This window comes from Anabrus simplex, chromosome 1 (genome assembly GCF_040414725.1).
Source record: "Anabrus simplex isolate iqAnaSimp1 chromosome 1, ASM4041472v1, whole genome shotgun sequence".
NCBI classification, from domain to species: domain Eukaryota; kingdom Metazoa; phylum Arthropoda; class Insecta; order Orthoptera; family Tettigoniidae; genus Anabrus; species Anabrus simplex.
The window spans coordinates 1067129742-1067142790 of NC_090265.1; the positions used below are offsets into that span (position 1 = coordinate 1067129742).

The window sequence follows — 13049 nt, forward strand, 5'->3', positions numbered from 1 at the left end:
ATGCAAATGAAACCAGCGCTCCATCAGAAGAAACAATAACTCATTGAGATGCTATAATGCAGCTGGACAAACTGGTGGCCTATTTAGAATCCTTGACCGAAACCACACCGCAAGAACTCTTCTTAGTAAAACGTCTTCGTGATCGTGCTCTGCTCAAACGCTATAAAAACGTAAAACACTAAAAACTCACACATTATTTTAGGGCATGCACGAAAAGTGTTCTGATATTTGTACAATTGAAAAAATGTGTTACTGTACAACTTATGTTAATAACATGCACTGTATTTGTTCTGTTTATTTTTTCCGGATTATCAGTTCCGGTACCTCTTAACCCGGATAAACTAGGTTCTTGTGTACTCCTAAAAATGTCAGATTGACAGGTTGACTGGCATGTTGTTAAAAACTTACTCGTAGCTCACCTCCCTTCTGGGTGTGCCTAAAAGGATCTGCAACATCTCAGGACGAGGTCACAAATTTACTTTACGATTAGAGTGTATAATAAGGTATAGGCAAATTTGTGAAATCAATGTACAGTTCACCAAGGAACATGTTCTAAAAATGATAAACTTTATGTTACGACCACCCTAGGTGACTATACTGCACGTGCTGTACGTTTAACTTCCAACCCACCTTTCAACGAGTCGTTTCTTTCTTTATTTCCTTTTTTCCAATATCAATGAGCGAATAAAAAAGGCGGAAATAATATGTTCTGTATTCGGTTGAAAAAAATTTTAGCACATCGTTTATGATCGGATATACACTTCCTGTACTCTTTAACTTGCCAATATGAATAATCAGTTGAGAAAAACTACTTCCTGAATTTAATTATTTCGATATGAGAAAGGACTTATCCGGGCATTTGTAACAGCAGAGTTTAAATAGCTTGACACTTCGAGTTTCATTCCAGTATCCATCATGTATACACTTGCGTTAGTGTTCGTGTCACTGAGCGGAATTCTGTCAGTAACCATGGTGAGTACAGTGTTGTGGCTGCCCTAGGTAAGGACGACCACAGTCTATACACCCATCTCGTCGATCAAATGTTCAGGTATTTTTAAAACAAGTATTAAGTTTTACGTGACTCTTGATAACGTGAAGATAGACATGGTACCTCTAGCTCTGCGTGAAATCCGAACCACACCACACGGATGTTAATCCTGGACGTCAGATGTAAACTATCGCAAGTGACATTTCAGTAACTTTACATTAGAGTAGAAAGAAACTGCTGAAGCGCATATTAAAAAAGCAAAGTCACCTCCGTACAGGCTATGAAGGCCCTTGGAGGAGTGGAAGGTAAAGGCTTCCACCATTGTCAACCTCGGCACGTGATGGGGTAGAGTGGTTAGCTCTACGCCCGGCCACCTTTGCCCCCAGGAATGAACCTGGTACTCATTTTTGGTGTAGGCTGAGTGAACCTCAGAGCCATGTGCACCTCGGGAAGTGGAAATCTCGTTTCGTAAATTCTACGACATCCTGACTTCCTGAGGCGCATATTTAGCTACCTTTAAGTCTGGTTGAATAGAGAGTTCTGACCATGGTAAACTATCGTAAGAGCCAGTACGGTAAGAAGTGCGATGGGCGGCGTAACGCTGCAGAATTGTATGATCATTTAACATGTTTATTGGTGGTTTCTCCTTCCACATAGCTTATCTTCATTCTTATGAAACATCCCATAATATACCCATAAGAACTCGCGGCAAAAACAACTCACACACGATAAAACTTCAAAATCGTCGTTTTTTAATTTACAATAGCTTACTTCTGACGTCCAGAAATTTCATTCATCTCATTACATCTCCCTTTATGCACACAACACACTGCACTACCACCCACCAAAGCACAGAACTACGCAATATGAATACATTATTTTTCTTTCTTTTTTATTGGGTTTACGTCGCACTGACAAACATTCCTTTTGGCGACGATGGGGCACGAAAGGGATAAGAGTGGGAAGGAAGCGGCCGTGGCCTTAATTAAGGTACAGCCCCCAGCATTTACCTGGTGTGAAAATGGAAAACCACAGAAAAGCATATTCAGGGCTGCCGACAGTGGGGTTCAAACCCCCTATCTCCCGAATTGAAGCTCATAGCTGAGCGTTGCTAACCGCATGGCCGACTCCCTCGCTCTCCACATAGGGTTGGAAACATGAAGGGCATCCATCCGTAAAACTGGGTCAGATGCACATAAAGTGTCTATCCCAAGACACTGAAAAAATATCAGGAAGAAGAAGAAGAAGCATAACATGAGCCTAGATCTTTCTTTTGAAACATATAGTGTTCACAAAGCATTACATCGTCCATTTTGTGCTGGAATATGTTTCTTTCTTCCATCAACCTACTTCAGTCTCATGGGGTTTCGAGAATATAGAAGTGACTGTGGTAAAGGTTATGTTAATAACCAGACTCTGCGATAAACTTTGTGAAAGTACGGCTTGTAAAGTGATGTGAGTAAATGGGCTGATACGAAACAACTCCTTCTCGTTCGTTGAGATAAGTAACGGTAACTTCCTCGCACTGTGCTTCCCTTACCTGGTATGCCTATTCAGAAATGTCGAGGCTTTCTGTGAGAGCTGATAATGAAAGAGTTTCGTGGTACAACCAACTTCAGGCTGAGAACTCGACACAGATAGAAATATAACACACTCCAATATTTCTCAGAAAAATAGGGAGTTTATTTAGTTTCATACTAGACGTTACGTCCAATTTAGCCATCAGTCCTTGAACTCTCTGTCTACGTAAAAATATTTTGATGGAACTTGTTTCTGTAGTGAAAGTAATGGTGCGCATTACAGGGTCTTAAGAGAGAATCAGTCGTCATGTAAGGAAAGTCATCTTTCCGCACCGAAGTGGAAAATCACAACAACAAATGCAGAGTGACCCAAAAGTCCGTAAACATTTGTCGAGGCCAATACTTCACGGAATATTGGAGCTAGAGAGGTAAATAATAGCATACATTATCGGCATGACATGGGGTTTTATTGACACCAAAATAAAGTAAATAAAGCTTCACTAACAGTGCCCTTTCTGGTAAAGTCAACATGTCGCGATTGCAGGTGCATCAGACGCCCTCTCTCACGACAGCTCCTTTTATACCGTACACGAGTCTCGTGTGGCATCACTGACTTGTTGCTGTCCAGCGCCATCTGTTGGCCTAATTATGCACACGTTGTTGGTGTCAATAAAACGCCATGTCATGACAAGCACGTGGGGCCATTTGTACCTGATGTGTTGCTGTCCAGCGCCATTCCTTGGTCATTTCGTGCACTTTACTTTGGTGTCAATAAAACCACATTTCATGCCAATCATGTGTGTCAATTATTACCTCTCTACCTCCAATATTCCGTGAAGTAATGCCTTGTCAAATTTTAACAGACTTTGTGTAACCCTGTACGTATATTAAAACCCAACAGCGAAAAACGAAACAAACCTGCATTCCTCCAGAAGTTATTGACGATAGACACAATGGACATAGAATTAGTAGGTTCTGCATGCTTGCCATCTGAGCACGGCTCCTTGGTAGAACGGTCAATGTCGTGGCTCTTGCTGCAGAGGGTCCTGGGGTCGATTCCCAGGCGAACCGAAGATTTTAACCGAGTTTGGTTAATTCCTTTACGTTGGGCTAGGTATTTGTGTTCTTCGTAGTACACTCAATACATCACAACACAAACTAACACAGTAACACGCAATAGTGAATACTTCCCTCTACGTAGGGTTGGCGTCTGGCAAGGTTTCTTTTGTCATTAAGGCCATTTAGTATGGGCAACCATGCACCTGTTAATTATCTACCTGGCCGTAATACAGGGCTAAATCCATGCAAGGTGCCGACCTCCAGTCATTGAGAAAAGACTGGGAAGAAGAAGAAGAAGAAGAAGGAGGAGGAGAAGAAGGAGAAGGAGAAGAAGAAGAAGAAGATGGTTGCCACCAAGACTATTAAGGTCGATGTATAAACCTTCTTCTGTGGAGGAAGCGGTTAGGTTACCTAGGAGTATAATGGATTTGGCCGTGGAGTGTAAGAGAAGCAGAGGAAGACCAGGGCAAAGGTGTTTGGACTCAGTTTTTAATTAATGAATGATAAAGGCTGCAGAACCAAACGAGGCCACACAGCTAATTGCAAATAGAGGATTGTGTTGACGTTTAGTTAATTTCTAGAGACTTTCAAACTGAACGTTGAACGTTGAAGAGCATAATAGCTGTAATTGAGTTGTATGTATGTTTTTCCCTGTAATGGCTCTAACCGAGGGTGCTACCTTCCAGCACTACTGAAACACACGCGTTGAGGTAAGAAAAGGAAGTTAAATACCGTGGGTGATATCATTAAGATTCATATCAGATGCCAATGATCGTATGTAATTGTCACTGACCTCCCACGATTACGGCCTCAGTTTCAACCCTGATCAATGCATGTCGGGATTTTAAAATGTATATTCACGCACCAGTGATTTGGATTTCATGTAAAAGAGGAGGTCCCGTGGCTGTACCTACGTAAAGTTACAAGCTTACCAGTTTGTCTCCAGACGGAAAGACAGTGAGCTGTGCATCATCGTCTCATCAGTTACAATCGCTAGCAAGAGAGTGAGCTGATGTTTGTTTACATCTGTAGCGCAGGCGGGTGAGCAGCTTGTGAAGCTAGTGAGCCAAGCCGTTGCCTACGAGATATTATCGCTAGCAAGAGAGTGAGTGATGTTTATTTATATCTGTAGCGCAGGCGGGTGAGCAGCTTGTGAAGCTAGTGAGCCAAGCCGTTGCCTACGAGATATTATCGCTAGCAAGAGAGTGAGTGATGTTTATTTATATCTGTAGCGCAGGCGGGTGAGCAGCTTGTGAAGCTAGTGAGCCAAGCCGTTGCCTACGAGATATTATCGCTAGCAAGAGAGTGAGTGATGTTTATTTATATCTGTAGCGCAGGCGGGTGAGCAGCTTGTGAAGCTAGTGAGCCAAGCCGTTGCCTACGAGATATTATCGCTAGCAAGAGAGTGAGTGATGTTTATTTATATCTGTAGCGCAGGCGGGTGAGCAGCTTGTGAAGCTAGTGAGCCAAGCCGTTGCCTACGAGATATTATCGCTAGCAAGAGAGTGAGTGATGTTTATTTATATCTGTAGCGCAGGCGGGTGAGCAGCTTGTGAAGCTAGTGAGCCAAGCCGTTGCCTACGAGATATTATCGCTAGCAAGAGAGTGGGTGATGTTTATTTATATCTGTAGCGCAGGCGGGTGAGCAGCTTGTGAAGCTAGTGAGCCAAGCCGTTGCCTACGAGATATTATCGCTAGCAAGAGAGTGAGTGATGTTTATTTATATCTGTAGCGCAGGCGGGTGAGCAGCTTGTGAAGCTAGTGAGCCAAGCCGTTGCCTACGAGATATTATCGCTAGCAAGAGAGTGAGTGATGTTTATTTATATCTGTAGCGCAGGCGGGTGAGCAGCTTGTGAAGCTAGTGAGCCAAGCCGTTGCCTACGAGATATTATCGCTAGCAAGAGAGTGAGTGATGTTTATTTATATCTGTAGCGCAGCCGGGTGAGCAGCTTGTGAAGCTAGTGAGCCAAGCCGTTGCCTACGAGATATTATACAAGACAGGAAAGGGTGTACTTCAAAACGTAGTAGTTCTCAGAGTCTCCGCCAGACTGCACTCGTTTAAGCTACGCATTGTCATGATGGCATAGGAAATACATATTAAGTAGTTGGAAATTCCCAAAGACTAACGCCATTTTAATGAATACACGAAGTTATAAAAGCATTAAGACAAAGTTTCCTTTTAAAAAGAAACTAGTTTCACATAACTTCCATTTCTAAAGTAAGATATACAGCGGTATTAATAAATTTAATTACGGAAATAACTTCAGGATTTCTCCTGCACTGTCCCCATTCTGTGGGAAGTGCGGCAACAAACACAAAAATTTGTAATAAAATAAATTTGATAACAGTCACTCGTTCATGAAACGTAAATCTGCTTTGGTAGACTTTTCAAGATATCATTGTCGAATCCAGTGCTTTTTCGGTCCGTTCTTGACTTTACCTCCCGCCTGCGAATTTTTCATAACTTTAACACCTATTTCGTTTTCTTGTGCCAGAGTGTGCAGATCTTGATGGTTGTTTCTGCGTACCCAATATCCATTTTTCCATCAGTATCAATTTGTCCTAAAATTAATAAGGCTTTAGTGTACCAATTTTCACTGATTTCGTTTCTGTTTGATGGATTCTATCATGCAAGTTTGATTTATTCTGCTTTTCGAAAAGTTCAACCTCTATATTTCATTTCTTAACTTGTGTGTGGATTCAGTAAACTGGGAGGAAAATAGAATCCGTGTCCTGTGACGTAGCCGCGTGTGCCCTTTTTCTTTCATTTGGTGATGTGCATTTATCATCCTCGCATGTTTCGTTTTACAACGTTCGCTAGTATGGCACCATACCTTCAAAATGGACTCTTTCTACGCTTTACGGTGTAAAGGGTAACCACTAGGCCTAAATATGGAAGAAACTGTATTGGGAAAAAGTTTTAGTCTTCTACTTACAGTAACTCTGATTAAAATGCATACTGCATACTTTGAATTGTTATTAAGAATCCACAGTAAACTTCGCTTTTCACCCTGCCTGGAATTTGCAATTATCTACTTCTCTCTTAGTTCCACTTGCTTAGGGAAAAACGAAAGAAGACACTACCTTCCTTTACAGACCAGTCCAATGTGCAATTCAGAATACAACAGTATCCCATCTTCCTAAAGACATCACTAACGATACCACAACATTACTAAATTTCCACGATACGACAAAATCACTCTCTTACCGCAATCTACATAACACTGACTACATGCCAGCAACAGCTTCAAACTCTGATATTTGGTCGCAAATGTTTGCAACATAAGTTCTCGCGTTCTACAATGTACATGCCTGTATAGCCTCCACTTCCTGGCCTTGTATATCTCGTAGGCAACGGCTAAACATTCACTTCAAAGTAGTGTTAGAGTTCCTTAGAATGCAGAATACCGATCACGTGCTATCATGCTGCTCATACCAATGGTATAACCTACTTGAATACACAACTGTTTTTAAGTACGTTCTATAGCACTTTATCAACGCGCAGAATATGAAGAACAACATCCCGCTTCAAAAATCGTTGACTGCTACATCGATAATGTAAGTTGCTTTTTCATTTGACCAACACGTATCACAATACCTTCGAGTTCCTTCTCCATTTATTTGCCACTGCACCAGTAGGAATTTATTTTCATACTTCCAAATACCCCAAGAAAATTTGGTTTATGCAACTTTTATAAAATTTGCCAATTTCTATCTTGTTCCTACGTCGTGGACGTTCGCTTGGAGTTAGGCTTTGATTCCCGTTCTTATCCACATTTTGCACACTGTCTAGCAATGTTACGCACTGCCATCTCACTCCTACCTACAGCCGTAATAGTCCTCTTTACAGCTTTAGAGAATTTTCTCTAGTTCTTCTTTACAAAATCTATGACATTTGTTTAATGGACTTTCTGCTCTGTGAACGAAGCACATCACGAGACTTCTTTGGAGGTGTTTTAATTCTAAAACGTCCTAAAGTTCTCAACACAGGAGTAACATAGGAAGGAACTGATCACTAATAACAATTTATTAACTATACATTCCCGCTAGGAAATCAGACTGCGTCACTCTGATTATAAGGGGTAGTTCTATTGGCTGCCACCGGTAATCACACATAAGATGTCTAATATGCGTATTACAGTCCCCAGACGGAAGATTTCTTGAAGATATACCAGACTACTCACTCTAGAGGCCACAACACGCATGATTTAGACTATCAGTCGCTAAACATCAACAAATCTTAATGTCTTCCTTTACTTTATTTTCAGGGACAGTCGGATGAAATGCACAATGCGAGGAACAGAATGCGGAATATAACTGAAGAATGCCTCAAAGCAAATCGCATTCAAAACTGTAAGTTTCAAGTCCTAATGAATATGTGTAGCTAAGTGTTCTATGAGAGTAATGCTAATCAGGAATCGTACGAATAGTTGCGTATTAAGTAACGGCACTTGGACAAATTACCTGTTTTTAGTTCAACACACTGTTACGGGAGTAACCGTGGAACAGCAGAGGTGAAGGAAAGTGCGGGCTGGAATGGGTCTAACTACAAAGCTGAGATATTGATTAAAATTGCATTGAAGGTTATATTTTCAAAAAAAAAAGCAAAACTTAATAATTTTCACATAGAATTTGAACATTCAACAAATAACAAGAAGTCAACAAATAATCAGGTACAAGACCAGGAGAGACAAATTAACGATCTGGGCGAGCCCCACTTTTTACCACATATTTATCAAAGGGCAGAAAACCCCTAATAACATGGAGCACTTGCTCCCACCTAGCAATGTGAGGCCTCCTAGAGGCACATATCCAGATACTAGAAAGAGCTGACCCGCTCTCAATTTTTCAAGCCTATTAAAGGCAATACCCGACTTTTACACAAGAATGCCATCAAGGCACCACTTACAATGAAACAGGGGTATCTTGTACCCAACCTACTGGGCCTTAGTAGGAAAATAACAGGTTAAGTTAACGGCCCAAAATGCAAAACTGAATGGAGGCGTGAATCTGCACTCCTACATGAAACTTCTTAAAACTTAAGAGGCACTAGGCCGATGAATCAGGGGCTATTCCTAAACTATGGAGGTAACTCGTATACAGAATAAAGTTAACACATTAAGGAAGAGTAGAAAAACTGTTACGAAAACGTAGTCACCTCAAATTCAACATGAAGGGGAGTTCGAGAGGGTAAAGCACTCTCTATCCCCGATTTACAGTTAAAGATATGTGAAGTTTTACAAAAGCGACGGCAAATTACATGCTTCAAGATAGGTTTCGGACCTTCCCCGCGGATTAAACTGCTGAGCTAGCAAGAAATAAAGATGTTAAGTGACCATTACCTTGTTGAAGAGCTGCTGCCGGATAAAAGAGGCGCTTCTCGCCTCCTGCTATACTTCCATACACTATGCTAGATGTTGTTCGAGTGGCCCAGAGACAAGAAAGTCAGCAGTTTTATACCCTCGTGGAAGATTCGAGACCTTTCATGAATAATCAAGCCACACGCTCTTTCTTTATTGGCCCGTCTTGAAAATACACTCAAAGTCGAAGAAGAAATACATGATTGGTCAAAAATTAATTACAGAAATTCTGGATTGGCTCAATTCAAAACAGGCGGAAAGAAAAGATTAATGTTGCCAACCCACAAATGAAAGAACGAAATTTAGTAAAGAGATAACTTATGAATACAAAATGTCTTCAAATAAAGTTCTTCCACTTTGCACCAGGGTGCATGGTCATAGTTTTTTAGTAGAGACATCTATAAGGGAATGTCCACACTTCTTGATCAATGGAAAACAAAACAAGTTGAACTCCATACAGTATTGACAACTTCGTTATCACAAAATTTACTGTAGTGACATCTTCTGAGAAACTAAAGAATTGATCCAGTTTTTAAAGTTCAGAGTTTCTCCTGTAGAGGAGTACTTATTGGCGCAATATTTAAACTTGCGGCGTATAGGTGTACCTCCCGGTATACACACCATGGAAACTTCAACTCGAACGAATACGAGAAAGCCAAACAATCCAACCTCAAAGAACACACACACATTTTACAAATGAAGCTCCTTTCTTCTACTAAATTAATACCTGACTACATTTGTGCTTTAGTGCTTAATGAATCCCACAAGCGGAAATCTCTGAAATATCTGGAATGTGAGTAAATTCAATGAATTTACACAGCGTCTTCGCCAATAGAGATGGTTTTTAGTAGGATCACTAAAAATAATACAAGTTACATTAATTCAATTCTATATTTTATTTAAGAAAATTCATTAATACATAGTGCATAATACACATACATAGATTCTTGATTCTTCAACACTACCATCTGAAATGAACAACATTCACTTCACCCCCTTCACTTCCCCTCACCAAAGCACGGAACAAGATTATTGCCTAAAGATTGTTCTTCTTTTGTTTTTAATACACATTTTCATTAGCGATTAATGGACCCCACAGGAAGTAATATTTAACTTAAATGTCTGGAATATGGGTTAGGATATCCTTATCTGTAGTAAACTCTCTGAATTTACGCTGCCTCTTCGCCTATCAATACGTTTTTGTAGGCTATTATTTATCACTAATAATATGATCTTACATGTCACATTTAAAATTCCATATTTTATTTGATCAAAATCGTTAACATGCACTTACTGCCTAATACAAAGGGCACTAGGAAAGTTTTGCAATGTGAGTGAACGCTTTAGACTTTTTCAAAATTTCCACCAAACTCAAATATATTCTCCGTACGTCGAAACCAGTCACTGAACCAACTCTGCCACTTTTCTTTGGTTACATTTTCACACTCTTGATCCCATGCTGCCAGAAGCTCCTCATCGGATGCAAAACGCCGCCCTTTTCATCTTCATCTTCACTTCTAGGAAGAGTGCGAAGTCACATGGGGCAAGATCAGGACTGTATGGAGGGTTATCAAGCACAGTCAACCCTGATCTGGCAAGAAAATCCATTGTTACATTAACACGATGTGCTGGAGCATTGTCGTGATGCAAGAGCCAAGTGCTGAGCCGTGACCTTGGATGGAGCTGCTTGAGAGCCTGGATGACCTGAGGCAGACAAGTTTCACTGCACCAATTCGCAGTAAGTGTCCTTTGAGTTTCTAGAACAACTCGAGTCAGGATGCCCCGTTTAGTGAAGAATACTGCAATCATCCTTTTCTTCACTGACCTTGACTTTCGCACAGTCACAGGAGTACCCTCATATTCAAACAGCCACACCTTGTTGTGGGATTTTGCTGGGACATCGTAATAATAAATCCAAGTTTCGTCACTTGTAACGATGCTATTGACGTTACGCCAAATCCCATTTTAAACTGTTTTAGCATTTTTCGGCACCATTTCACTCTCGATGTGCCCTTTGTTCCTCTGAAAGTGAATGGGGCACCCAAAGGGAACAAACCTTTCTAACATGGAGATGGTCGTGTAGAACTGAATGAATAGCTGGTGCAGGGTTATGTAGGGTCTCTTCTACGTGCCGATATGTCAACCGCCTCTCTTGCTGCAACATTTTCCTCACAGCTTCAATGTTTTCCTCAGTCACTGATTCAGACGGTCGCCCAGAACGAGGATCGTCTTCAACCCCAAAATTTCCCCTCTGGAACTCTTTGTACCAGCGGAAAATTGTTGTCCGATGTGGGCAGTCTTTCTGCAGCACAGGAGTAATTTCGTCCAGGCACTGGTCAACAGTTAATCGACTAGCAAAATTGTAGCGAATAATTGCGCCATATTCACCTTTAGATCACACTGACATCTTAACTTGCTTTCAATCCCACTGCTTGGTAACAACTGGTGTGAAGGTCGCGCCTTTCTGTTTTCTAGACCGATTTTCACCTCTCTTTTAATCCCTCACAATAACAGGGGTGCCCATCCAACCGTTTTTGCGTATTGCAAAACTTTCCTAGTGCCCTTTGTACACAAGTTACAAGATGAAGAAACAGTACCCTTCCCCCTCACCAACAGACAGAATAAATGCGCACGTATTTCCATCGCCACACCTACGGTACTTCCCCTACCCTTTCCAAGAAGAAGAGATATTGCCTTCAAAATTTCTCCTCAACCCCGCTCCCACCTAACCGGCTACAAAGACCAAGACCGGAAAGAAACATTTGGCGACACTCAGGACACAGTTATGGAAGGTAACGGACGACATCAGCTAAGATACTTGCCCACTGGAAAATTTCCATAATAATTTACTAAAATGACAGTAAAGGACGAACTAAATTCATAATTTGTAACAAAAATCATAACACCCCCAATAGATAATCATTGACTAGTTTATGAAACGTAATAAATAATATTGTACATATACGCACATGGTTACAAGTTATTTCATAGACTTTGAGGATATTCTTTTAGAGTGAGAGAAGTAATCGTTAGTTTAACAGTTTAACAGGTATGTCACAGTGTTATATATTATATTTGAGCTTGTGTGTTTGACAGACTGAAATGCTTTTAAGTTACGTTTACCAAGTCGACACTGGAAATTATGGCTTCCTTCTTAACAAATTAAATAATATGAGCTGGTCGTGGGGATGAAATAAAATATTGAGGGACATTATAAGACCGTTTATCGGTGGCTGAAACGTATTTCTTTCTAATTTATCTGAGAAGGGAAAGGGTTCATCCCTATCTTGGACCACAGACATTACTTACAAACAAACGGGCAAAAATAATGCGGAAAACGAGGCTTCATGGCATGTCTCACAGACTGTCACTCCAAAGGAGAAACCGTACGAGAAAAAATTAAAACTGAGATGTCATGTGTACTATTCAGTTACCAATCAAGTAAAATTGTGGCCTTGGTAAAGGATACTGCTCCATTTATGATTGAAAATAAAAAAGGGCTTGTAGCAATATGCCCAAAGATGAAAGTTTCCCCGGTTTTATTTCATATCGTAGCATAATTTACTAGCAGGTATTGTGTTGAAAATATTTCATTATTAATGAGGTTATAAAACTTATAGTGAAAATCGTCGGCAAATTGAAGCGTTTGTTCAAACATCTGACAGCTACTAGTATGGAGGCCTACTGCTTCACATTGAAGTACAGTGGCTGAGCAGAGAAGCCTGTTGTACAGTATTTCAATGAACTGTTGTCCGCTATCGTGGGGTTTCTCGAAGAGAATTTGTGGATCGTATCCTGAATATGAAGAAGATTGAGCATTCTTGGAAAACATAACAGGTCTTAATGAACACAATTTCCAGCTCCAGGATAAGAATAAGACCTAAGGATAGATGATTTCTGATATATTTTGGCTGAACTAACTCAGCCGAGGTGATGTGAAACATTACCCCCGTTTGAAAAACAGGCTGGATGAATAAGGCTGGCTTTTCAACAAGATCTATCAGTGAAGTCCGTCGCCTCAAGCTCAGGATTTATATGGCCACTTGTGTCCAAAGGAAAGTTCCCTATTCTGGTTCGTGTTGTGGTGAGAGACCAAGCGTTATTCTGGTATGTGTGAGGCTT

The 13049-nt window shown here is 40.7% G+C and overlaps 1 protein-coding gene across 1 annotated transcript in view; it reads left to right on the forward strand.

Annotated features, from left to right (window-relative positions):
• Window positions 1-927: 927 nt before the first annotated feature.
• The window catches only part of LOC136876153 (uncharacterized), a 55770-nt gene continuing 43648 nt past the window's right edge, over window positions 928-13049 (forward strand). Inside the window, exons 1-2 of the mRNA XM_068228367.1 lie at window positions 928-972; window positions 7836-7920. Of these exons, the coding sequence (XP_068084468.1) occupies window positions 970-972; window positions 7836-7920 (88 nt within the window). The 5' untranslated portion in view covers window positions 928-969. The remainder of the gene's footprint in view (window positions 973-7835; window positions 7921-13049) is intronic.